This window comes from Phaethon lepturus, unplaced genomic scaffold, assembly GCF_000687285.1.
Source record: "Phaethon lepturus isolate BGI_N335 unplaced genomic scaffold, ASM68728v1 scaffold42205, whole genome shotgun sequence".
NCBI lineage: Eukaryota > Metazoa > Chordata > Aves > Phaethontiformes > Phaethontidae > Phaethon > Phaethon lepturus.
Genome location: NW_010543454.1, coordinates 65736 through 93452, shown reverse-complemented (window position 1 = coordinate 93452; position 27717 = coordinate 65736). Strand labels below are relative to the sequence as shown.

Genomic DNA, 27717 nt, shown 5'->3' with positions numbered 1-27717 from the left:
TGATAGTGAAGAATTTTTTTAAAGCTACTTTCAGTAAAATTTGGAGTTATGTAAGAAGTATGAAGTGAAGAAAATCTTAAGGGGTTTTTTTTTTTAGAACAGTTAAAAAAATAACAAAAAAAAACAAATCACCCTGTCATTTTATGACTTGCTGCATGGCTGTACAAAGGGTAGTAAGATACGTCTGTAATGAAATGGTGGTTGAATCTTGAAGAGAATATATAACTTAATAATATGAGTTTCAGCATTGATGGAAGTGTTTCTGAATGACCTGTGAATTTATCCATAACTGAAATAAGCTTAAGAGCAGATTTCTGAATAGTACAATCTTTTCCTTGAAAGAAAAAAAAAATCATTTGGTTATTAAGATAACCAAAGTTTCAGAGGTGTATCAGTGACATGCAACACTCGTGTTAAACATCTCCTGAAAGACTTGTGTTTCTGTGAATTTTAAAATGTGCCAGCAATAGTACAAATTTAAAGGGACGATACACTTCCTCATCCCCGTCTTCTTCGTGTCTCATCTGTACTTGTTTGTTGTGAGCGAGTCATCAATTTGAAATAAATATTGTGCCTTCTCATCTTTGTATTAAGACGCTATGTGAATGGCTTCTCTGCGTGTAAATATACATTCCAACCATGTCTGTATGGGTTCAGCCGTGCTATTTCAGCAGTGCTATTCTTGAAGGATTGTCATTCAGATATAATATTTTGGGTAATTTTCAGGAAAAGGCATCCCTAGGCACTTCAGTGGATTTTTGTCCACAGCTGTTCACGTGTCTCACATGATTGAGAAATGGGTTTAGATGAAGTCTAACATAATGAATAGATGAAGTCATATTTAGAGGTTGCCTTCTAGAATGTTGGGAGACCCATACAGTGGGTTTGCATTATTTTGAAATATTGTGATGGAGTGGTATTTCTGTCTTCTGAGAACTCACTTTCTGGGAGTAAATTTTTAACTTTCATTGACTTGGATTATCCATTTTCAGCAAGATATTTGTTGAGAAACTCAATTGCTTTCGTTTATTTAAATATGAAAGTACTTGTTTGAGTTGAAGCATATGAGAAAATACAAATGTTATACTGTACCCTTTACCTAAATTTACTTTTTCCTCAGACTATGAGAACAGTACGTTTGCTCAGTTCTTAAGAACACGGAAGTTAACACCCAGCTTGCAGCACTTCGTTCTTTACTCTATTGCAATGGTTTCAGAGACTCATTGCAGCACTCTTGAAGGTCTTCAGGCAACCAAAAAATTTCTTCAGTGCCTTGGCCGCTATGGCAATACACCATTTTTGTTTCCTCTCTATGGTCAAGGAGAGATCCCACAGTGCTTCTGCAGGTAAGCTTCACTTCTCTAATACATATCTTCCAAAAAGGAAATTCTTGGTAACCTAATGCTAATAGAAACCATTCAATAGGAATCATCCTGTTACCAGTTTCATGTTCGTTTTATTTGCTTTACATTTTCATTGGCTATGAAATTCCCTCCTCTCCAAAAAAAACAAGTTGGCAATTAAGTTTCTCTACTTGCAACAATTATCATTGTGTTACAAATACAGCTTGCAATAGCTGGCTGTTGTGTTGGCTGCCTGTGGTAATAAGTGCTAGCAAATGAGAAGGAGATAATTTAACTCGTATGTAGGTATCCCTAGGAGACTTGGAGCAATGTGTGTCCAAAAGGATGACTGGATTTTGGTAGGTTTCTGAACATTTGTGTTTTAGTCTTCCTGAAGTTAGAAGAAGATACATGTTTTCAATTTACGTTACAAATTGATGCTGAGAGTGCATCTACAATTCTTAGGTAGATATTTAGTAATGAACTGGATTTTTCTGACAGAAGCAAAATTGTGCCACGTGTCCAGTTTATTATTAAATAAAAAAAAAAAAAAATCTGTGGTTCTTTCACCTTTGTTACAGCAGACTTACACGGACCGGTATGAACTGATGTGAAATCATGTCCTTATTCTCTTGGCATAGTTTTGTAGATCTGCATCTGCACTGACTTCCACATATGAGTTGAACGGCAGAAAAGATATTGGGAAGCCCTGTTACACTGAGCCATACGCAGACTGTAGTTTTACATTCTAACATCTTAAACAGCAGCCATACGTCCTCTACTACTTGAGCCCTAGAAAGTCATAAAAACAAAAACCTCCTTTGATTCCAGGGTAAAACAACATCCACTTCAACCCCTTTACTTGAACTGTGGGCAATAATAATGTGGTCTTTAACGTGATTCCTGAGGTGTGCTAGGGATCATAGTTCTAGTGCAGGAGTTGTTGATGGATGCTTTTGGGGACCATCAAGAATACATGTGCAGAGGGTGGGCGGTTTTAATTTTCAGTTGTTTGAAACAGATCAACTGGCTTTTAAATGGCTGAGGGCTTTTTTTAATCTTTTCTTCTGCTGGCAAGCAGCCTTTCCATCTGCTCAATGTGGGTTTTTAATGTAGTAACCTGTAGGTCTGAAGTAAACATTAGCTCTATTTTAAAAAAGCACTATTGCATGGCGAGGCCATTTTGTTGCCTGAGTGATACATTTGTATGTCATGCGTTTAAATATCAGTGCAAAGCCTTACCTGCTTTGTACTTTCTTGGTGGACAAGTTCTGCGTTTTACATGTGTGATACTATTAAGAAATTCTGTTTTACAGCGTGCTATTGGACATTACCTTCCTGTCTTGCTTGTGTGATAGATTCTGTTTTTCTTATCTATAACAGTACTTTAATTAATTACTGCTAGAAGAATGGCCTTAGCAGCTTGAGCCTATCTGGCAGTATATAGGATGGAGGCAATTATATGTTGATGGAAACATTCTGGAATAATTATCATAGTTTGAGGAAGGTATCTATAGAGTAGCTGTTTGGCACCAGCAGCTGGGCGTATTGTGGAAGGTCTTATTTGGCCTTGGCAACTAATGAAGGCCACGTGGAATTGTCCTATATGATGTATATATGTGGATTACCTAATGGTTCCATTAGTTCCATCAACAATGATAACGAGGCTTTGTTCCCTACTACATTGAATAGAAAAGTTATTTGGTACCATCTTTTGTCAGCAGCCTTTCCTTTGTACCTTAAACTGTATTTATATGGAGATATAAAAAAATGGGACCTAAGTACTTAGGTGCTTTGGACAGACAATTTGTGAACAAGAGTTGCTTTTGGGTAAGTACTCTGGACACAGTCATGCATTCATAGATTTTATGGGTGTCTTTCTGTCTGTATAGGACTTTGTGTGGGACCAGATATCAGTACGTGACCAACAGAATAAATGAAAATAGTAGCATTTAGTTACGCAGGTTTTGCAGTTAGACTTTCTTTGGCTTCAAATATTTGGAAAAGAAAGTAAATTTGACAATTTCAAATAGAATTTTAGTTATGTTTTTTTCCAGTGTAGGTTCTTCTCAATATAAGTTTTCTTGCATTCTTGAAAGCACTTTGGCTTTGTTTTGTTTAATAGTCAGCACATGCAATTTTCTGATCTGTAACAGCACTGTATTTCAAGAGTTAGCAATAGCGGTGTCTAGAAGTCTTATAAATATTCTTATCAGAAAAACATTCTGTGATCACAGGAATTCATCAGATAGCCTGAACTTTCTAATTATTTCCATTGATTGCTGCATTTTAGGGTTTTTTTGCTAAATTGACTTACAAGTCTTACTATAAGGACAGTATTTTAATAGTTGGAGCAAATTTCTCGTCAAACCAAGAAGTAATCATATTTTTAAAAGGTTTGTATTACAAATACTGTAATACAAAATAAAGTCTAAATGCCTTTGTTTTTAAGTGAACAATTTAAGAGGCAATCACAATTTTTTTTTAATTTCATTTTTTTAGATTAATCACAATTTCTACATGTGGTCTGCCTTGGGTATTATATCTTGCTAGAACTGAGCAGTATCTGAAGAATACTGCTCAGACTCTATAGTAAAGTGGTAACGCCACAACCTATACATCATACCGTACAGTTTTTATCACCAGGTTATCAGAGTAAGGTGTCACCTGTTCTGTGATTTCTAACCACCGTTCTATATTCTGTTTTAATGTAAACCTCTTAAGCGTTTCTTGCAGCCAGTTACACTGTGTGTTCTCATCAAGGCTACTGTTATAAATGGCATGCATGCATATTTATGTGAGTGAGTCAAAGACATTTGTAAGTCACATCCTTGCATTCTAAATGAATTCTGCATAAACAGTACAACGTTTTATAACTACTGACGACACTTGAGTGAATAAAAGCGGTGTTAGTTCTTTATTGGTTTAAACAGGTATGGTTTAGGAGAGAAAATTGAACTTTTATATCACTGTAATGTACCTCCCAATATGTTGAGGTACAGATGTGAGATTTCTATCTCCATAAATTGGATTCGTGGTACAAGGAAGGTCATTGGAAGCCTCATGCTATTCTGAGCTGACAAGCAGCAAAACTTTACTGGCCTTTGTAACAGCTTCCTTTGGTTCAAACTTCTTGGTATGAAGTTGTTATGTCTCTTTCTAATGAAGTAGTAGTAGTAGTATGCTTAGTAAAAATAAATACAGTAACATCTCATTCTTGAGGAAGATCAAAGGCAAGCCTTTACATTTGATATGGTAAAATAAGATGCCAGAACTTCAATATGTAAGGAAGCTAGGGAAATCAATATAAGTTCTGTAACAAGCATGCTAACAGCAATCTGTAATACAGCTTTTATTTTCTTGAAAAATTGTCACTAAAGAAAAACTATAATTGGGCATCATTTGTAAACTGTAAAGTCTCAGTGGTACAACATTTAGGATATTTAGTGTGATATTGATGTTGTTTTTAGAAGTTATTAGGTAATACCCCAAATATTTTTGTGATGTAGGAGGTTAATGTTAAAATTGTCAGCTTCCAAATCTTCCTTCTTAACTGGGGGAAAAAATATTTGACTTAACAATCTGAAATAGTTGCTTTTGCATGCTGTACAAAATTCCTCTTTTTGTTAGTTGAATCTCCTTTCTTTCTAGTTTTTCAGAAGCAAAAACTTTTGGAGGTTTTTATGGCTTTAAGGAATGTTTGGAAGTGCTATTTTACAAACATTGTTTCATATAGTTCACTTTTACAGTTCACCTCAGTGAAATATGCCTCTTATTTTCAGTCTTCCTTTGAGAGGAAGTCTTTCCAGAAGCTTTCAGTTGTGATTCTCTTCACCCATGACCAGTGTTGTTCAGTGATTGACAGCTGAGAAGTCAGTTGTAGGTTGTGGCCTCTCTTCTGTGATTTTTCTCGGTGCTTGCTTTGTGAACACGCTGAGTTTACGAGAGACTGTGCATAGTTTCTGTTCAGTTTGGTTTCAGATTCTTTATTCTGAACAAATAGGAACATTGAAATGGAAACAAGACTTCTTGAGAAGTAGTACTGCTTTTTTTTTTCCCCAATTGAAGTTGTAAAGGGGATTTGAGGCGGTACATCATCTGTCATCTCATAGAGGTTCTAGGGGGTGACGTGTTACGTCTTTCTCTCTGTTAAGAGTCATCCAAGAATTGACAGAGCGGGCCATGGTAATAGGTGCTAAGGTGGTAGGATGTCTTCAGCTGCTTTGCCATGGGAATTGGTGATTCACTGACTTTTATGGGTAGTCAGTTAATGACTTGCATTTCCCATAAATAGGCTTTGAACTTCTGCGTTGTGGATGTATTTGGTGGGCAGTGTAACCTTTTTTTCAGTAGTTGTTGCAGATTCTAGCTGAAATTAGTCATTTTTGTGTCAGTGCCAGTGACAGGAGTAATTTTGTGATGGAGGAAAGATCTGATTAGGACGGTTCATCTCTTTCAATCCCTATATTTACAAGAAGATTAAGAGTCCAGGCTGAGTTATGACGAATTGTGTGATTGATTTGGAAGGTTCCTTTATATATTTAAAAAATGAATAATCAGTTTTTACACTTACTTACTTACTCAAACTTACATTTGAGTTATCTGCTACAGATGTTGAAGCTGCTGAGGTAGTCTCAGGTACTTGAACATTTCCAATTACGTCCTTGTTACAATCTCTAGGAAGGTTTTAGTATTCTGAAATCAAAACTGGACTTTAGGAAACCTGACTGTAATAAGCACTTAGAATTGCTATATTAAAAATTTAGTGCAACACCTTTGTCATTTGAATCCATACATGACTACTGTGTCTCTACATGTAAGCAGTGTGCATAACTTTTTTGTACGTTGATTGTGTGATTGGCATATTAATGACAAATTTAAACAATGTTAATTCCTCGTGACGATCAGATATGACAGATTTGAGTCTTAGGACATGTGCAATTCTGTGCAAGTGTGAAAGAATCACAGGTGACTTGAAAAACATAGACTCTATCTGAGATGAGTTCTGTCCTACATTTCAAAATACATGATTTCTGTGTGTATATATCTCTCTCTTAGCCCTTAAGATTATTCCATTTCTTTGGACCTTAAAATTTATTTTGAAATTACCCACAACTTGTCAGTATTACTTGGTTTTTACTAAAATACTGAAAAGTAAGAGTAGCTGCAATGCTGCTTTCTTCTTAATTGTTTTCACTTGCATTTGAAGTGAAATAACGACACTTTTGATGTAGTTTGGCTTTTAAAGACAAACTTGATATATTTCTCTTCACTTTGTTGGTAGAGGAATGCAAAATGGGCAAATGTAGTTAGCATGATTGTTTGTAGGATCAGTTGTTTGTTTTTCCCTCTAAGGAGAAACTCTTTCTTGGGATGAACATCAGGGAAGTGAGATAATCCATCATTCTGAGACCTGTTCACTAGTGATGGATGGATAGATTGGTAAAGTAACTCAATAATCTTCATTTTTTTTCCAGGTTATTCACAGATCAGTGAGCATTGTCATTAATAAAGCCATGGAATGCTTTTGTGTCCTTGCCCACATTATTTCGCAGAATTTGACAGGAAAAGACTTTTAATTTGGAAATAACCTTTGTAGTAAAATGCATTCTAGGTGTATGAAACTTTGAAAATACCTTTCCATTTCAGATTTTATCTTTCTTCTCAGTGAGATGTTTGTCAGTTCTTTGTTTAAAAGATTAGTTAGAAATATGAGAGCTTTTCTGCTCCTTATTATTTCGCTGACTAGAAATACAGTGTTCTTCAGAAGCTTATACCTCATGAAGGCCTTCAACCATTAGAATATATCACATGGGATGCTCTGAATCATATGAATGTTGTCAAAGTATATTGATTTCAGATGCCTAACTAGGCATAGAAAAGTTTTCAGTCAAGAAATTGCATTATAGGTGTTAGACTATGCCCTGTGGTATAGGAAAAAAAAATGTAACTTTGCATATTAAAAAAGGCTGAAAATAACTTACATTGACCTATTCTCATTCTTGATCAGTCTTGCTTCATTTTGCAAACATATTTGGAACTTAAAAAGCGCAAAACACAAATGCTATCATGAGATGATATTTCAGTAATTACTTGCTTTCATAATTAAGACAATATGAAGGAATTATATCTAGTACGTTATTTGGTGTTATCTCTTAACAAGTAAATTACTCTGCTTGTATGGGGATGTGCAGATTCTGGCTTAAATATTCTTCTGAGAATTATGACTCAGACATACGAATATGTTACATCATTATCAGAATATCTATGGAAATGACGTCAGTGTTTATTATTGGAGCAAATCTGGGATGTAAATGCAAATGTAACTTAGCAGAGTCCTTTTTCATTAAACTAGAAGACAGAGAAAAGTAGTTTCCAAAACATTACTGAATTAGTAAAATAGTCCTTGAATTTCATTGAGGACTAAGATAACTTGAGTTTTTCTGTCTTTCCTAGAGGCACAGAACACATAGATTCTATAGATGAGCTAATGCTTAGTGACTGGTTTCTAGTCACTCATTTTTGTGTCTCTGCCCTAGGGTCCTGATCTCCCAGGCTCCTTTTTGAGTGCAGAACTGTTGTATAATTGAAGCTCAACGGCCTTGTGCGAGGAACAGCTTCTTCTCTTACAAGGTCGATAAAACTGAGCGCCAAGCAGTTCTCATACTTCCACCTTCCTTAAAGATTAGTCTTCAGAGTGCGTTTGCAGTTAACTAACATCACAATAGTAAGAAGCCACTGAACTCTTTTCCTTCTTTTTTTTTTTTTAATCCTGCTGTATGGTAATTCCTTACAATTTCCAGAATGCTTTATCCATAATTTCTAGGATACTTACTAGTTAAATAGTTGAGTATGTTGCTTCATGGATCCTCACCTTACTCTGATGTAAATTATCTGTTTCTTGAATTTAGCATCCCAGAGAATAATTTTTATCCTACATTCACTAAAAAGTAGTGTTAATTGCAGTATCGTTGGAAAATGTTTATATAATTCTTCCATTTAATAAGCCAGTATTAAGCAACTTTTATTTCAATTCCAGTAAACTTTTCTTCAGCAGCTATGCTACTACAGCTGCAATGCGGTTAACAAGTGTTTATCCTCTAGTTCATTTCAGATATTAGCCCAAAAGTCAGTCGAGGGTAAACCATGCAACTTAAGTGAAAGTTAATTTTCTAGTAACTTGGCTTTGAGATCTTTTTTTAGATAATTTTGTAGCAAAGCAAGATCCAGTTGTACTGAGTAAATCTGTTGAACAAACTCTTTAGGGTTAACAATGTCAGTATTTTAAGAAACAGCACTTTTTACATTGTGATTATGACCACTTACAATCTTGACAAAACTTCTTGGCTCTGGAGCTACTTGTTTTAGACTTAGTCTCCAATTCTTTATTTCAGATTTTGAATTGTTGCTGAGAAGACAGTAGCCTCATATCTCATCGTATCAGTCATCATCTTTGAACATTGTTTGGTTTTACTTGCAGTTTCAGGAAGCACAATGAATTTATTCTGAAACAGAACTTTTATTAATAACCCTTTTTGCTTCGAGAGGTGACAATACTTTTCCCTTAACTGTTTTACGGGACTTTTTGTGGCTGTACTCTTCACCAGATAAATTTTCATAATTCTTTGTGGCTTATAACTGTTTGTGAAAATCTGAATAATTTTCACTCTTTCTGAGATTATTTTGTAACTAACTTGTTAGGCTGATTTGGTAAACTTTAAAGCAAATTTATCATTCTTTCTAAATACTTTAAGAAGGCTAAATCCCAGGCTGTTTATTGAAACAAACAAACAAACAAAAAAACCCAACAACCAATAAACAAAACACCACAAAACACTTTGGCTGGAAAGAGCAGTTTTGATCAGAAGAGGAAATCTAAAATTTGACACAAATCTGTTTTTTTTCTAATTTACTTGATCAGGAGACCTGTTACCATGGAGTAATCTAGTTATCAGGAGTTTATGGTCAAACTTGGTTTTTTCTTGTTTCATGAGCATTGGAAGACCTTACTTCTTGCACAGATATGTTTTCCCCCTCTTAAGTGTTCCAAGTTGTAGGATGTCACATTTAATTTGTTTTCTCATAAACCAAGAAACTAGATTAATCTTAAGCAAAACACTTTGCGTTCAAAATCCTTGTATGCTAAATGTCCTTTTTTCCTGCAGAGATTATTTCCTGTTTTACAGAGGATTATTTTCAAGGGTTTCTCATCCCTGTGTACCTCTCATGAAGTCATGATGTTAACATCTATCTTTTTTGTTTTCTTTTTTTTATTTATTCACCAGCAGTAGGAGCCTACAAGAAACTGAAGCTGGGTAGGTTGTATACTCTTGCAAATTGCAGGTCTAATCCATCAAATACTACTAATATGCATTTTCCTGCTGCAAAAAGTAAGGATATAGCAGAAAAGAGAATGTTACGTCTCCCGAGTCAGCAGGTGTGTGCAGTAGAACAGCCTGTGTAACTCTTCCAGGCAAGCAGAGGCTGAACTGGCCACGCTCGTGTAGCCCATATGAGGGTGGTGTTGAACCAAAACTTCTACTCACAGTCAGCACTGCACTTCAGAAGTGGACTTCTGCTTCAGAAATGACTTCAAACTAAGCAGCTGCTATTTCAAAGCAGATTTTTCTAAAATACCATGCACACATGTGTTAGCAGTTTTTTCTGTAGTTATCATATTTGTGCAACTTCAGTATCTCTTAAATGTGGGGTTTAGTTCTATGGTTATTTTAAATATGGAAGATGGGAAATTGGTTTCATAGCTGAACACTTGCAGAAGAGGATGGCTAAAAAGTGTTCATAATTACAGAAAATTTCTGTGGTGTTAAGGACTTTCAACTGCATTATTAGATAAACAGGTTTCTCTTTTATTTTAGGAATTTATGAATGGATATGACTAAGCTGCTTTTCCACTACTCTTAGACGCTCTGAACAACTCTTGTGGAAGAGTCATTGATAATGTGGCTCTCTTGTTAGTAATAAGCTTGCTAATGCTGCAGTTGCTTAAATTGCTAACAGTTTAAGTAAAAACAGAGCTTAAACACGGTCTTACTTTTGTCAGCAGAACTTTCTCAGGTTTTAGAAACAGCTTAATAAATCTACACTTGCCTGAAGTGAGAGGAGAAGTCTAGGGACATAAAAATGTATGATGAGCTAAGATTTTTATTGCAATTTCTTCTAACATCTGAGTTTTGGAAAAGCGAATGGGAATCTTGAGCCTGTAAAAGGCAGTGTTGACTTGCCAAACGCCTAAACTTGCACATCTCACGTAATAGGAACTCAAATGTTAAAACTCTTGAAATAGTTGCACTTCAGTGCGGATTTGGCCATTCAGATATCATAAATAATAAATAATAATCCTTGCCAGACTCTGATGAAATAGACTTAAATTATCCCTGTTTTGTAATTATGGAAAAAGTGCACAGAGAGTCTGATGCACCTTAGGGTAAGTGATAAGTGGGTGTATCACTTACCTATCACTTACCAAGTTTTGTGCTCAACAAAATCAAGTACACCAGTTTTTGTCTGATGACTTGTTTTTACTGTCAGATACTGTATGGTCTACTAGAACTCTTTACAGTATGTGAATGTATATTTCTATATATAGCAGTCTAAATCCCATACAATGAAAAGGAGTGATTTCTTAGTGTAAAATGAAATTTCGTTTTTAAATCCCTAGAAAAAACATGGAAGATGATGTTTGCTATAAAATGTCATTTGATTGGACTAATGTTTCTTTCTTTTTTCCACTCCTCTCTCAGCTGTGGCATTTCCTCCCTGAGCTGTCACCCCTTCTGCCTCTTCTCTCTTTCCTCATGAAAAGAGTTTGCTGAAACTGAAATGAGCAGGAGGCCTCGTTCTTCCCGCGCCCCGCAGTGTTTTGATAGGGAGCAGTGCCATTACAGCAACTCTTTCTATAACATTTCCCAGTCACTGTGCTAAGATTTCCTCCTGTTTTATCATGCTAGGACAGAAGTGAAGATCTGGTGAAAGAAATCAGCTTGCTATATGAGTACAGGCATAAAAATTGTGGTTCCTGCAAAATACTCTTCGGAAGTTTACTAACTTCTGGTTGATTACTATCCAGGAACGGAACTTTCTCACAGTTTAAAAACTGTTGTTTTGCTAATTGCATTGATAAACTAGGCTGATCCTATAATTTTTCAGGACTTTTTTTAAGTTTTACCGGAATACTGAACATAGTCTCCAGGAAGAAGTCAAAATATCTGACTCTTCATTTACTTCCTTAAGCATTTATTGTCACAAATTATCCTTTCCAATAGCTCTGCAAGTGTTGGGACGGTTTCGGTTGACATTGATGATAATCTTCATTACTTCTTTGGTGCTGTGTTTCATAATTTCTTTTTGTCTTCATCCGGTGGGTGCACATACTGAGATTTGACTTTTTTACGGGAACTCAGTGTTGGGAAAAGTATCTATTTTTTATAGCCATTTTATTTATTTGATCTGTCTGTATTTTACTTTATGTTTTTAGAACATACAACAAGAATGTAAGAAATACTGAAGTTCTAGGGACCTTTCAGGAAACACAGAATTTAACATAAGAACCAGGTCATAACTTGGTCTGTGTGTAACAAGAAATTGAAAGAAGACAATTCATTAATTTAGCACTTGGCATGTTGTTCTTTGATTTTTCTCCAAAGCTTGCTGTGCTGTACATGCAGCATTCATCTTTAAGGAGGGAAGCAAATAATTTTTCCTATAGAAGACTGTACAGTTGGGGAGAAAAATATTCAATTTTTTTCACTAATTGCTCCATTCATTTTTAGAAAGTAGAAGACAAACTATATGCTAGAAATAGAAACTACTCTTTTTGGTGTGAAACTATGTGATATGGTTTTCCATTTCTTTTATGCAGTCAGAATGAACTAAGGGTAAGCCTGTAATTTAAGGGTGTTCATGGTATCTTTGTGTTGAAAATCAAGATGTCAGATGGAGAGACGTTCTATTTTTGTTCAATTAATATCGGAGAGCATTACATCAAAGCAGTAAACTCCTCTTGTAGCAACAGATGCGGCAACCCTGAAGCCTATTTTCTCTCTTGTTACATTAGTGTTTAATTAAAGAAAACAACTAGTTGGAGGCAGTTACTTTCTGTGAAATGTAATGAAGATTTATTTTGTAAGTGACCTTCACTGTATTAGCTGAATCAGTAATAAGTAAAATTAATAGAATAATCAAATTACATACAAACTCATAAATCATCATGAATATGCTGTCAAAAATTCAGCTTTTAATGTGTCCTATTGTTGCACAGCTGTATTACAAATTATAACTGTTGATTCCTGCCTTGATGGGAGCTGAAATGGCATTTAAAGGCTGTGTATGATGGAGGGCTACCAGGCCAAAAATTTTCACAACTGTTAATTTAGCTGTAATATGATTTGATGTCACCAGGGCAAAGTTGAAGTTGAGTACAGTGTTGTTGCTATCTTTCAGCAAAACTTGAATTATTGGTGTAGGCAGTCGCCAGTTAATTAGAGTAATATCAGTTTAAATGTCTGTCATTTAGGGTTAATGGTATCAAAGATTTGCCTTGTACTTGAAGTACAGTCAGATCATCTTGAATAGCCTATTGTATGAAAGTAATGTTAGCACAATGATTTTACTTTCCCATAAATTATTGGGATGCCATTTAGTTTAATATTTCAAGTTCTATATTTAAATAATTTTGGCAAGTTCTTCGTAATCATGTCATTTTTCATGCTAGGGTGTTTTAATAGGTAATTTGGCTCTTTGTAATTGTTTAACACAACACAATCAAAATTACTTTCCATTTTCATTTAAAAACAGAAGTTTTCCACTGGCCTACTGTAAAAACAGGTCATGCCCTCCTCCGCTGGGTAGCAGGCTACTCTTGAAAATAAGTAATTCACATTTTTGCGCAGCCAAGCAGCACAGTTCTTTCAAGGCACGCTAGAAAAATAAAGTGCATATATCAAAAAGCCCTTGACTGGTTGAAGTCAAAGGGAAAATTGTAATTTATAGTTTTTAACAAAGGAATTTTAGTTGTAGTTAGGTTAATAGTGCTGTTCTTTTATACAACATATGAAATGAATTCATCTGAGCTGGTTTGAAACATCCTAATACGTGCATTGTGAGGCAAGAAGCCATTGATTGCAGCATTAGAGATAATAAGCTTGTAGCTCGAGGCTCTCTAATAATTCTTCAGTGGATGTTTAACCTTTGTGTCATCTTCAACAATCTCCATACAACCCAGGTTGGGATTCAACATGGTGTATATTCTCCTTGCTTTTGGATAAAAGAGGTATTCCTAGGGAACTGGATCTTCTGATTTGGCCAATAGTAAGTGGTATTGCTGACGTTTCCTTAGACTTCTGCCTTTTGGAGTACAACTCAGAAGAGATGTGAGTTGGAAACACACTTCAGCTGTTTGTCATGCTGCATCATTCATGCAGTTTAAAAGGTATTGCAGTATTACAAGTCTTTGAACTATCTAATAGGACTTCAGGACTTTTGCATGCCAATAAGGATTCCATTTTTAGGAAATCAGGTTTGCAAAATGAGAGTTTTCTTTTCTAGTATATCGCCGATGAACCTAAAGCTCTTTAACTTCAAAATAAAAATAATTTTTTAAAGAACCCAAACAAACAAAAAAATAAACCACGAAAAAACTGTTAGTAAACCAGGAAAATCCTGCTATCATCCCAGAAATCTGGGAGAACTATGTTCCACCAACCCAGCCTGCCTTTCTCAATCTCAAACCTTGATTGTTGCTGTGGCTAGTCTGACGCTTAGCTAATGCTAGGCGGGCATTAGAAATGTAGTCACACTAATCTGTTACATTACAGTGTAAACTCTACCAAAAGATAGAATTACACATTCTTATTTTAAATACAATACCTAGGCAGAGGCTGTTCATGAAATAGCAGGTGTAATTTCTTATTTTTATGCCCTCCCAGTTTCAGCTCTGTGCTTCCATCTGTGAGCTGTGAACATCAAATGGCTGGGTCACGCTAAAGCTCAGCTGAATAACAGGAACTCAGAAAACTCAATTTCTTGCTCTGGCATGGTAAAATGGAACAGTGTGTCATTGTATTGAATGTGCTACAGACTGTTTTATGATTTACTTATAAGAGGCTATTTACTTTTGAATAATAGGGATCACAAGAAGAACACAGGTGAATTTAACTTGTAGGACGAAGGAAGAATTGTCAAATGTCACTTAATAGCATTTGACAGTTGTCTGATAGAGCAATTCTCTGAGAAAAGGGTACGCAGTTTTTGTCAATATGCAAATTGTTCATTCTTTCTCTTCAGCATACATGAGAAGAGGTCAGTGATAGCTGATTGATCTGAATGAATCACTGGAGATTCTTAAATAAGTAAATAAATTAAAAAAAAAAATACATTGAAGATTCCCAAGATAGATCAGACATTGCAAACAGTCCAAACCTGAAACTGTATTGTAAGGGATCAGACACATTTCTCCTACCCTTTTTCTTCAGCTTTGTCCACTGATTTCCATGCTGACTGGAAATTTTGACATGAAAGGTGATTTCTTTAACATGATATGAAAAATATTGTTAAAAATGTTTTTACTGGTGTATCTTTTGTCACACTAAGTTCTTGAGAACATAATCCTCTGCATTTTGTATTATTCATGTAGTTAAGAGTGTCACTGAAATGATGCACTGTAAACAAAAAAACCTGACCGAAGTTTAATCACAGTTAATCATGAAGTTTTGTCCTTGACCATCTCTGGCCTCAAATTGCACCAGGAGAGGTTTAGATTGGATATTAGGAAAAATTTCTTCACTGAGAGGGTGGTCAAGCATTGGAACAGGCTGCCCAGGGAGGTGGTGGAGTCACCATCTCTAGAAGCGTTCAAAAAACGTGTGAATGTGGTGCTTCAGGACATGGTTTAGGGGACACGGTGGTGCTGGATTAATGGTTGAACTTGATGATCTTGAAGGTCCTTCCCAACCATAGTGATTCTGTAACCTATGTCCTCTTTCTGTAAGATCATGAATTTCTCTACATTATAGTGCTCTCACAGAAAGTTCAAAGAGCTTTTGAAAAAATATGTAGTAAAAAGAATATTGGGTTTTTATACTTGTTTGACACCATTTTGGAGCATGTGATCTTACACTGAAATCTTTTAGGAGCTAGAATTAAAAAAAATATTAAAACTACTGATATTACAGTCATTTCAATGTTAATGTGGGTGCAGAAAAAATTTTAGGCACGACTTACAGAAACTAAACTTCCATTTTTTGTGAATTAATTTACCTTGTGTTGCATCAAATCAACAGAAGAGTAATCCTCAGAGATTAAGCCTGGCTTTTGGCAAATATAGAAAGTTGGGATGCAGGGTTTAACCTCCGATTGTGTTTATCACCACATCGACTGAACTTGTACTGTGCAGATTCCCGGGAGAGCAGTCTCAGACTTTGTGCATAGGACAGATTCCCTTCAAGGGGGTGATGAAACAGCCTGGCTAATGATGAAATTTTGCAGTGGGTGACTTCACATGGAGTCCCTCCTATTTAAATGTCATAGTCTAGTTTCTTTAAATTCTGAGTCTCCCTAGAGTTTAAAAACAGATGAGTTGCATTATTGGCTTAATGTTTGGGTGGCAAAATCTTCTTTGTTGTAGGCAGTGGGTTTTGTTTCTAAGTGGAAAACTGCTAAATAGCTTAGTAGAGCTTCTGAAAAACTGACCTACGAAGCTGGTTCCTTTTTTCATTTAGGAAATTTTTTTATCATGAGTCCATGCACAGAATATCTGAAGCAACTATATCATAACATAGGCAGAACCTGGAGGAATCACTGTTTTTAAGAGGTCATCTTTAGATCGTAACAAGTCTTCACTGTGGTTGGGGCACTTCTCAGTGCCCTCAAAATTTGAACTGCTTGTAGTCAATGAAGTTCCCACGTTACATTTTTGTAAGAGTAGAGAAATAACTTCTGATTCACACTTAGCATTCTGGCAGCTGGTTGATGAGGTTATGGTGTGTTCTTACACTCTTAGGCTACACGATGCGCTATGTAGCATGGTCAGCATATCAGTAGATATTCTATGCATCTTCAGCAAATAGATGCTTTTCCATCCTGAATGACCGAATACAGTAAGAGAGAATGAATGCTCAAGCTAATGTAACAATTTAAAGGACTAAGATAAATGTTAATACAAAAAGAAGTTAACAACATATACTTTACAAAACCTATATGACATGCTTTCTTCTGGTTGTTTTTCGATTGATTCATTCAGAGATTAAGATGTGTCATTAAATATGTACTGCAGCGTGCACAGTACTTTGCCTTGCTTATGGTACGCACTCACAGTGATTACAATTAGTTGTGATAGGAGTAACCTTTATTTTTTCCTAATGTATTTCTAGGATGTGTGCTGTATTTGGTGGTATCTATTGTCTTCGCCATTCTGTGCGGTGCCTTGTAGTGGACAAAGGATCTGGACGGTAAGGGTAATATAATAACCTTCTGTTTATATACAAAATACAGATGAAAAATGTGTTAAGTCAATTTTAAAAAAAATGATTCTTCAAAGATCCTCCTTGGTATTAATAACACATCAACCTTGATTAAAAGTAATTTGTGTATAGGTCCTCCAGAACAAGGGAAGTGGGTCTAGAATATAGAAACTAAATTAATTTCCCTGTGATATTACTACAGCTCCTGATCACCCAAGCTTGGAAGACAAATCATTTCAGCTGCCGGGGGGCTGGTGATGAGTGATGTTAGTTTTCCTTGTGGCCTTACCTACTCTAATTGATTTTCATCAGATGACAACAAAGCCCTCTGTTATTGCATTTTTAAAAATGGAGCTCACCTAAAGACTCATCAGATTAATCTTTGCTGATAATGCATGTCACTCCAACAGAAAAGACTTTAATGAGTTTTTAGGTAGATTGTTGTCATAAACTATGCTGCCCTCTTATCCTAGGATAAATTCTTTTACAACAGTATCGGGCCTGTAGGCAGGTTTGAAGTTGAGCTAAGAAAAATCAACCCATAGTTTTTTCCGTAGTGGCATTTTTCACACTTCTGTGAATTGTCATGGTTTCTATTATATACGTTCTATCAGTTGCTAGTCTAACTGCAGACTTTGGCTCTCTTAACAGTCTGTTTTCAGCTTTCTTTCTGTAATTGAAAAGTACTAAACATTCTGTAGAAAATTTTGCAAATTAGGCTAGAAAATACTGAGTAATATTTTATTAGAAAATGTAGTAGTTAAATGATTGCTGTAATGTGTTTATTTGCCAGTTGCATTGTACATTTGATTCTTTGAGCATGATAGCTATAGCTCGATTTGTCATGACATGGTCAGGTAGCATCTGTTTTTCCTGAAATTCTATAAAGAACAGGTTTTATCTTTTTGCCGGTTACTTAAGGTTCTGAAGTTCATGGTATTTTTTTTCAACTTTGAGATGTCGTGTGTGGTGTTTTCTTAAGTGCATGGTTCATATGCAAATGAAATTATGCCCCTTTCATAAATTCTCTAGTGTTTTCTTTAACAGTAGTTTTACTATAGGGAGCTTCATTTTCCAATAACATTTAAATAGTCAACTTTGCTCTTTCAGAGGGACAAAGTTCCTAGTTGTTAGCAACTTCCAAACACTGCTCTATGGAGATCTTAACTGGTCAGTGGTGCTGGTAGCCCCAGTTTCAGCTTCTTTTGCACATTCTGAAGGCATTTGGAATTAATGTTTCCTTTATTAAGGTTATATGTATTCTAAATAATTCCTGTAACATGCTTTTATGTTTTGGAACTAATAAGTTCCTCAGGGTTCCAGGTGGGTTTTCAGTGTTTTTTTTAGGCTATTAGGCTAATGTGGTTTGCTTTTATGTCATTTTCACTTAAAACTGAAGAATAGATTTTTGAGGTGTAGAGTTACTGTAGTATTTTTTAAAGACTTTATCAGACTTTCATTATTCATTGGTCTTTTAATAATGGTGATTATGCTGAATATGAAGAAGCACGACGCATCCAGCTTCCCAAGCCTAGTCACCTGCCTTTTCCTTGGAGTCGCCTGCCTGGCGCCTGCCAGTCGCCTGCTTCTGTTGTCTCTTTTTAGGTCTCCCATAGTTTCAAAGCAGGTACTTTACCAAGTAGCATTTCTACATTAAAATAGAAGTGAACAAAAAAAACATGTATGGAAGAGAAGCCAAGTGTCAGACTTGGAGATGATGAAAAAGATGCAGCCTAGGTTAAAACATGTTTTTTAAAAAAGTATTTTCAGCAACGAAGGAAGAATCATAAAACATCCTCTTTCTCTCCTAATAATTTCTAGAAGTTTCAAACAACCTCTTTACCATAGCAAAAATGTCATTCAAAAAGCTTAAGTTTCTTTGACCCAGGTCTATGTTTTATTCAGTTATATATGATTTTTCTTTTCTCTCACCCGAATGCAATACTGCTTTTACTTGCTAAGTCTTTTCCTTAGTGTTACTTAGCAAGCTGTCAAGTTTGTTGCTAAGATTATCACTATTTCCTTTCCTTTCTTATTCTTTTTTCATTTTCATATCTCTTTTCTTACTGTGTATTCCCTCCCTGCACTAGCTCTGACTTCCTCTTGACTTTGGGCCTCAATGTTTTGCCTAATAAAAATCGGCTATCAAATTGTTAATGAGGGTATTTATGAGTTACTGAGCTTTTGAGTCAACAGACCATTAATAGTAATTGCTAAGAGGCAAATTCATATCTCGTTGTCACTATGGCTGTCTCGGTAGTTTCAGAGACAGCTTACCTTGCTTACAAATAGGTTAAACTCACAACAGTAGAAATTCAGTCAAATTGAGCAGTATTCATTACTATTTTAAGTGTCTTCTGTAAGCTTCCAGACTTCATCAAGATCTTAGTGCATTTATTTTTTCACTGTTTTTAATATTCTTGCTGCAGTACATGGAAAGAAAATTTTTACTTCTAGCTACAGGCTTGATTTTCTTGTCAAGTTTTTTTGCGTTTAATTTGAAATCCATAAATATCACCAAAGTTTATTCCAACTCCTTTCTAGACATGGCTAACATTCTCTCCAGCACACGAAAAATATGAACCCATTCAGTATCTAGTTGTGTTGCTTTTTCACTTTTTTAATATCCATAACTGTATAAATAAAGAACAGGAGATGTCATCCACAACTATACAGAATCACAGAATCATTAAGGTTGGAAAAGACCTTTAAGATCATCAAGTCCAACCATCAACCCAACACCACCATGCCCACTAAACCATATCCTGAAGTGCCATGTCTACGCATTTTTTTTTGTACACCTCCAGTGATGGTGACTCCACCACCTCCCTGGGCAGCCTGTTCCAATGCTTGACCACTCTCACAGTAAAGACATTTTTCCTAATATCCAGTCTAAACCTCCCTTGGCACAACTTGAGGCTCTTTCCTCTCGTCCCATCACTAGTTACTTGGGAGAAGAGACCAACACCCACCTCACCACAACCCCCTTTCAGGTGGTTTTAGCGACCGATAAGGTCTCCCCTCAGCCTCTTCTTCTCCAGACTGAACAACCCCAGTTTCCTCAGCCGCTCCTCATAAGACTTGTGCTCCAGACCCCTCACCAGCTTCATTGCTTTTCTTTGGACACGTTCTAGCACCTCCACATCCTTCTTGTAGTGAGGGGCCCAAACTCAACACAGGATTTGAGGTGCAGCCTCACCAGTGCCGAGTACAGGGGCACAATCACTGCCCAGCTGCTGCTGGCCACACTAGTGCTGTTATCAGAAACAGGCCAGGACGCTGTTGGCCGCCTTGGCCACCTGGGCACACTGCCAGCTCGTGTTCAGCCAGCTGTCGACCAGCACCCACAGGTCCTTTTCTGCCAGGCAGCTCTCCAGCCGCTCCTCCCCAAGCCATGTTACTGTATCCCTTTTTACAGTTCATAAAAATAAGATTCGGGGAAGACAGTGTGAAAGTATAAAAGCTTTCAGACATACCTATTTTAATGTTTTGGTAATCTGCTTGAAAATTTCTGGTTTTTACATACTGTATCAGATTAGGTCTGCTGTTTTAACACATGCAGAACATCCTGCATTCTTGATAGAATTCTGATACTCTGTTAGAAAACAAAAAACACATCATATCCCTTAGGTTGAGGAAAAAGCAGATTGAATGAATGCTTGATAATTACTTTGCATTTTGTAGATTATTTTCTGTTTATTGTACGTCAGTTTTTTGGATACATGTGATAATATTTAAAGTATTTTACATTACATGCATTGCATTAATAATAATGGTAGGGATTTTATGTTGGTCACCCTTTACGTATGTTTCCAATTACATACTTCTGTCTTAGAAATGGAAAAGATGTGATAAATGGGAATTTATACATCTGTAATAAAAAGATATAGCAAACACAGAGTAATTTACATATCTTTCTTGAAATATTGCATACTGGCTTTTGTGAGTGCTGGTAAGTCCATTTCAAGGATGTCGCCCTTAGTCCATTAGTTTGGATAATGAGCCCTATAAAGTACATTTATAACTCGTGGCAGTGCAAGGAGATGGATTCTAATTTTCATCCTTTTATCTAGACACATTGAAAGAAGGTCAATGGAGGGTTCTGTATGATTCATTGTCCCAACACATATCAGATGACAGAGACCTGATAATGTCAGTGCATAAGTGTTGTCCATATTCGGAAGCACCACTTGAAAGGAATTTTCTCAGCATCATCCTTTGAAGTGAAGTGGAGACTGCAATTAAAAGTGCTATCTCTTTTTCTGTTTAAAATCTTATCAACCATATGACCTGATAGCTATTCCTGAACAAAGAAGAAACAACACTTAGCAGGAAAATAAAAAGCATGCAGTTGCTTTTGCTGGCTTTGAGTGATGCAACATGACATTTAATCAACCTTTCCCCTTAGATAATGTTTAGGGGGGTGGCAGGGAAAATTGTTTCATAAACAATAAGAAAGGTTATAATTAGAAATGAACTGTAGCAGCTTGACTTCCTTGTTTATTTGCAGTATTCAAATGAGTGCTTGAGAATTAAATCAGTTAGGTTAACATTAAGGAAAACCTTCTTAAAATTGCAAGTGAAACACGTGTTGAATAGAACGTGATTGAAACTGTGTGAAGAATGCTACATGTTTTAAGCTAAACAATGGTTGTACCATTAGACTTTTAACTACTGTTGAATTCAACAAGGTATCTGTTGAATTTCAATATAGGTATATATGTAGTGTCCAGATTCCTATGAAATCAGCATTAGAAGCTAGTGGTGTAAAAACATACTTAATTGTCATTAACCTCTTAGATTTGTAATTGAGCATTGTGTACACCCTTTTTCAATTCTCATTTCGGACACTATAAGCTAGTGGCAGCTGACTGCTGTTACTTATATAGGTTTGCTTCCTATCTTCTCTAGTTTTAGAGATGGTTTTGATTACAGAAGTTAATGATTAACTTGAAGTTACAGAAATGCTGTTTATTCATCAGGCGTAACTTGCATGTCAGGTGTTTACTGATACTGGAATAATGTTGCGCTATGATGAAACACATTTAAATTTGTAAGGGATTTCTGTGTTAGGCAACCTTTGTTTCTTTTGATGTTTCCATGTATGCAAGTACGCATTTGTGTAAGTCTTTGTGAGAGTATGTACTGGTTTGAATCCTGTATGTTAAGTCAACGGAAAAGTTGAGATGCTTATTCAGAAGATTTTAATAATAATAAAAAAAATGCAGTAACTTTCATACACCAAGCCTAAGTAAAGCTAATTTGCTTTGTTTATTTATATGGTAAATATGTTCTGATATTGTAGAAAAAATGAAAATCTTGTTTTAGAAGTCAGTATTAAATCTTATAGCTTGTTTCCATATCCTAAGAATCTTTAAAGACAGACATTGTAGTGCATGTATTTTGCTTGTACTTTACATAGGAAAAGCATTCACTGAGGTGGGTGCTCTTTAAACCTGTGGGGGTTTCTAAAAATGTTTGCAACATCTCAGTGTGAGGAAAATATGTACAACTAAATAGAACACAGATCATGGCATATAGGAAACAGCAGCTGAGGTTGTTTTTTACTAAGTATCAGCATGCAGCTGCCTTTATGTGTTTCACATATATGATATGGTTTCATATATGTCATATAGCGCAAACTTCAGACTTATTTTATAGGTATTTTTCCCCATTAAATTCTGAAATTTGTGTCCTGTTCTCACTTAAGCTCTCTGAATTTCCTCTTTCCTGTGGTTTGCATTTCTGTCCAATTATAAGAGTGTTAGTGTGTTGTGTTACATTTAACTTAAAAATTTTTGTAGCAGTGTCTCAACTTTTAATTATTCTCATTTTGTTTTGACCTGCTTGCATTCAGAAAGATTGGGATGGGGGGGTGTCCTTGAGTTTTTCTTATCCCTTCTCTACCCCCCCCCCCCCCCCCCCTTCTTTCTCCCCCCCCCCCCCCCCCCCCCCCCCCTTTTTAAACTACTGCCTGAGGCAGACTAATACATCTTTGCTTTAGAATTTTTATATCTTCAAAGACAACCAGTATCTATCAAGAACGTTTGTGTTGCCCTTGAAGCAGTATGACTTGGTTATTCCTTTTGTGTATAATGTAGAGATAAATGCTGTATTCAGACACAAATATAGAAACTCAGAAAAGTTCTCGACTGATGCACACATTTCTCAGGGATTTTTCCTTACATCTCTCAAGTTAATTTGACATTTAATTTGTCAAATGTGATTGTCAAGATAAATGTGTCTTTGGTAAGGTTGCTGATTGGGGAGAAAACCCACCGTGATAGGGTCACACCTGCAAGATCATTCACAGTATTACTTCTCCATGTATCATGAGGTAAGAAATATATGCCATTTTCATGTACAATCAAATGCGAAACGTTAGTGGCATTTTCCTTATGAAGTGACTGATTTATTAGTTTTAATATCATTATCAATAATAGGATTGTATGTAAAAAATTGTAGATGCCAGGTAGCATCTATAAGTCTAGGATTTAGTTACTAATTTCAGTTGAGTTGTTTTAGGGATTCACATGTTAAAGAAATGTGTAGCAAACTTATTTGAAAGATATAAATTATGTTCTGTATAACTCAGTTTCTAAAATTTACACATGCTTTGTTACCTTATGGCTAAATTTCTTATTTTGATTTAAATTTTTTTTAACAGATGCAAAGCAATTGTGGATCAATTTGGACAAAGAATAAGTGCTAACTATTTTATTGTGGAAGATAGTTACCTTTCAGAGAGTGTATGTGCAAATGTGTGTTACAGGTATGTAGTAAAACAGTCAACACAGTAAATCTCTTTTAATTATAGTGTTTCAAATATCCTGTGAGTTAAATTTAAGAGATTATTGTCTCCTGCTTTATCTTTGCAATACAGCTTAGTTCTGTGCACGGTTTTTCTCTTCCTTCTGTATACTTGAGAGCATAGTGTAGTGCCTGTGTTTTAGTTTAAGTAGTCTTCTAAATCGTATTCCCTTTTTCTGATTAAAAAAAAAATCCAGTAGCTCTAAGTGCATTAGGGATTTTCATAGTTGTTAAAAAGGGTTTGGAAGGTGGAGATGCCTATCGCTGTTCTCTCTTCAAATATGTTCAGGATTAGAAAAGTATTAAAAGTCATTGTTTTCTCTGGGTTTTGTTGTTCTTGCCAAGAAACACTGGACATTTACTGCCTTCATCTTCAAAACACTGCAGGTAAGGTGCTAGCAAAACTGTAATAGTCGATGCGGTGCAGAAATAATCATAGGCAGTGGAGGAGTTGACACTCCAATTCCTGAGCTCCACCATAGTGTATTTCCCCTCAATCCAAGGTGTCCTATGCTGTTTGGAAGGTAAAAAGTCCTCTAACATGCTGCTACTAATCTTCATCAAATAAACAAAATATTATTTTTTTTAAATCAGAAGGATATTCAAGCAGTTCTGTATAGTGGCACTGGCTCATTTATTCATCATCTATGCTGGTGATTGAAAGTACTACACTAATGTTCCAGATGTGGTCCTACTTCAGCACAGGCAAAATATCCAACTAACAGTCATGTTAATAAAGTTTATATGTTTAAGTAGCCTTCCCACAGTACTATGTTTAGACTGGTATTGCCAAAACTATGAATCCAAGTTTCTATTTTTTTATTAAATGCCATAACTGTTTTATTTAATTGTAGGCAGATCTCCAGAGCAGTACTCATTACAGATCAGTCTGTTCTAAACACAGATTCAGAGCAGCAGGTATATATAATTTTTTTATTATTTCCCTCTTTATTAATTGTATGTATTAATATTTAGCTGTTGGCAGGAATTAATTCATGCTTTTTTTTCTGCTTGAATCCAGCTTGTTAGACAGCGCTCTCTACTCATAATTGTTTAATTCATTAGTCTGTATAAAAGTATTAAGAATTCTATTTTACTACTTTAAAATTCTTTTCAATTACTTGGATTTCCCTCTTTGTTGGTTGGCACTATATTGATTAACAGAGTTTCTAAGCTGCTGTCTTTAGGGTAGTTCATTTTGTTTGCTTTTTAATAAACTGTTGCCCTTAGTATTCTGTTAACTGTTAATTATTTGTCTTGTCTAAACTTTGTTCAAAGCTCTTCTGCTTTTTTTATCATTCACTTTTACCATTCAAAGTTCTTATTATATACTTTCAGATCCTTTTTCAGATGTTTCTGCTTTGACAGTCTTTGCCAGACCTTAATTTTAATGGATATTCATCTCTGTTAAGTGTCTCCTCTGTACCCTTCCTGGAATCTTACAAGTTAAATAGGGCCTACAAAATAAGAACATATACGACAGAGAAGTCTATTCTTCCGAAGCCTTGCTGCTAGCATTCTGCATGAAAGTACTCCACTCTTTTTCACCTAACAGTGCACTGCCCACCTAAACTGCTCTCTGTTTAAAAAACATCTTGCAGTCTCTTGCCAAAGATTTTCTAGACTGTCGTCCTTTTGGAAAGGGCTATGATGTGAGGAGTGTTTTTGTTTTGGTGGTTTTTTTTCCTCTTCCGCTGCTGCAGACATGGCTAACAAAGGTGGCCTTACTGACTTAGGTGGAAATTCTTGAATGCTCAAACTCTGCAGGTTTGATTACACAAATTGTTACTAATAAACCAGAAAATAACACCTGCATAAATGTCTGCAGTTACTTTTCACCTTTACTCAGAACTGTGTTGGTTGTCTCATCCTCCATGTTACTCTGCATTAACATAAGTTGTTCTTTCTGGTTGATAGGTTTCCATTTTGATGGTGCCTCCAGTGGACGTAGGAAAACCAGCAGTTTGCATCATTGAGTTGTGTTCCTCAACCATGACGTGCATGAAGGACACTTGTAAGTACAGGGTATATGTGATCCTAACTACGTTTTTCCCTGTGACTGTCAACTCTGAAACAAAATTCAGTGTCATATCATTCCACTGCTGCACGATGACCAGGCTATTAGCTGAGAAAATAGGGCATACTGGGTTACTGTTCCCAGCCGATGAGTGAGTCCCTTACCTTCATCCTCGAGCAGTTACATGCTGTTTCACGTGCCTTAGGAATACTACTACAAGATTCTTGTTACATTCAATTTATCTAAAATTACATGCGGTAATTATTTATTTAAAATCTTACTGTGATTCTCGTGGTAGTACAGTATATTAATTCTTATTTCCAAACCGATCAAATGTCAAATGTTCCTTTTAAAGCTTATGTGGCTTATTAATAAGCTTGATAATTGTAGTTTAATCAGTAATGGGATGATATTCTGTTTGCTGTACAGCAATTACAAAATAATACCACAAAGAGATTTTGGTTCTGGCAGCTCTGGGTTTTTTTTTTATATTTGTAAAAAGTATTAGAATTCCACAATCTGTTTATTCTGTAAGATTGTTAAGACAACTGAAAATATAGTAGAACGGCAGGTAAGTTTATTGGAGAGCTCTAGAAGACTGTTTCTCCTCCACTGTAGCTAAGACTATGCAGTCTTCAAGTCAAAATATTAAGATATCTTTAACTTAGAAATGTTTTCTTTGTAAAGTTTTCTGCCAAGAATTTTTCTTACCACTATTATTAAAGGGCCAAAATCCACTTAAAGTATTTTCTCAAGTTATTTCTGAAAAAAAAAAGGTAAGTAATACAGACGCATGTATTTGTGCTTTTTTCCTTTCAGACCTTTAGATCTTAAGGGAATCTTTATGCCATAGGATTCAGAGGCCTCATAAAAAATGCTACAAATTTTTGTTTAAATAAGGATAGGTTTTCAGTACAAGCATCAAGTTATATTTCAGGATTATTTCTAGCAGAATATTTTGGAGCACATGTTCTTGTCTGTTTCTGCCTTTTTTTTTTTTCATTAGCATATACTAAAGAATAGGTAGGTAAATAGAATGTTTTCGCTTATACAATAATAAATATTTTCTTCAGTAGGTTTAAAAAAACTCTAAAGCACGTGAATCTGACTGGTAGCTTGTCATTAGCTTCTTATTTGAAAAGGAGTACCTTAGCTGAACTATTAAATTTAAGGCCCAGAAGTACCCTATATTTAGGGGCTTTTTATCTTCTGAAAGTTTTGTTGGAGGGTGGGATAATGTCCCATTATGAGATTTGGATGGAAGGAGTGTGTTTGTGAGCTATTTGAGGAAAAGTTATAAAAATTCTTGAAGAACTTTGTGATTGTAATCTACTGCATTAGATTTAATTCTAAAAATATCTGAGATCATGTTTCTAGAAGGGACATCCCAATATTTCCATTAGCAGTTTTCTATGTACAGAGCTTTAAGACTGTTGTTGGTATTTTATGTGAAATGGAAACAGATGAGCAACAAAATGTTCTTATTGGGTATTTATTTTTCTTTCCAAATTATTTTTCTGATTTCTGTTAAAAAGGTTACCAGTTTGGGACACTCTATGGAAGATAAATACAAGTAGAGGTTACCTGACCTAATGCTTTTGAATTAAAAAAAAGTAACTGTAATAATAACCAATTTATTTTATTGTTACTTAGGCTTAAACAGAGGTCTTTGCATGTGAAAGAAGAGTGACCTAAATGATGAAGTCATTTGAAGTTATATCTTAATTTTAAAAAATAGAAAATCTGTAATTAACTACTTAGTGCTATAAAGCATATTGTTAATATTTACCCTTTAAATAGCTGATTTACTTCTAAGGCTTCACAGAATACATACAGCAGGAAGTGAAACTAAAGGAGGGTTCATTTAAATAATAAGTAGACATAAATCATTAGTTTCCTGAGAATTTCTGTGGTGCTGAAAAATTAAGGTTTCTGTTATTTACACCATAAATTCTTTTAGTTTCAGGCGAGAAGGTACTATATTCCTTAATGAAATTTGTCTTCATGTATTGAAATTATATATAGTTGTATTTTAGGTATAGCTGAGTTCTAGTTATGGGACATACTTCAT

At 35.5% G+C, this 27717-nt stretch overlaps 1 protein-coding gene across 1 annotated transcript in view; it reads left to right on the top strand.

The window, feature by feature from the left end:
* LOC104621785 (rab proteins geranylgeranyltransferase component A 2-like) overlaps positions 1 to 27717 on the top strand; it is a gene marked incomplete at its 5' end in the record, with an annotated part of 56783 nt that overhangs the window by 17381 nt on the left and 11685 nt on the right. Inside the window, 5 exons of the mRNA XM_010288358.1 lie at positions 1121 to 1346; positions 16730 to 16807; positions 23487 to 23591; positions 24484 to 24547; positions 25547 to 25643. Of these exons, the coding sequence (XP_010286660.1) occupies positions 1121 to 1346; positions 16730 to 16807; positions 23487 to 23591; positions 24484 to 24547; positions 25547 to 25643 (570 nt within the window). The remainder of the gene's footprint in view (positions 1 to 1120; positions 1347 to 16729; positions 16808 to 23486; positions 23592 to 24483; positions 24548 to 25546; positions 25644 to 27717) is intronic.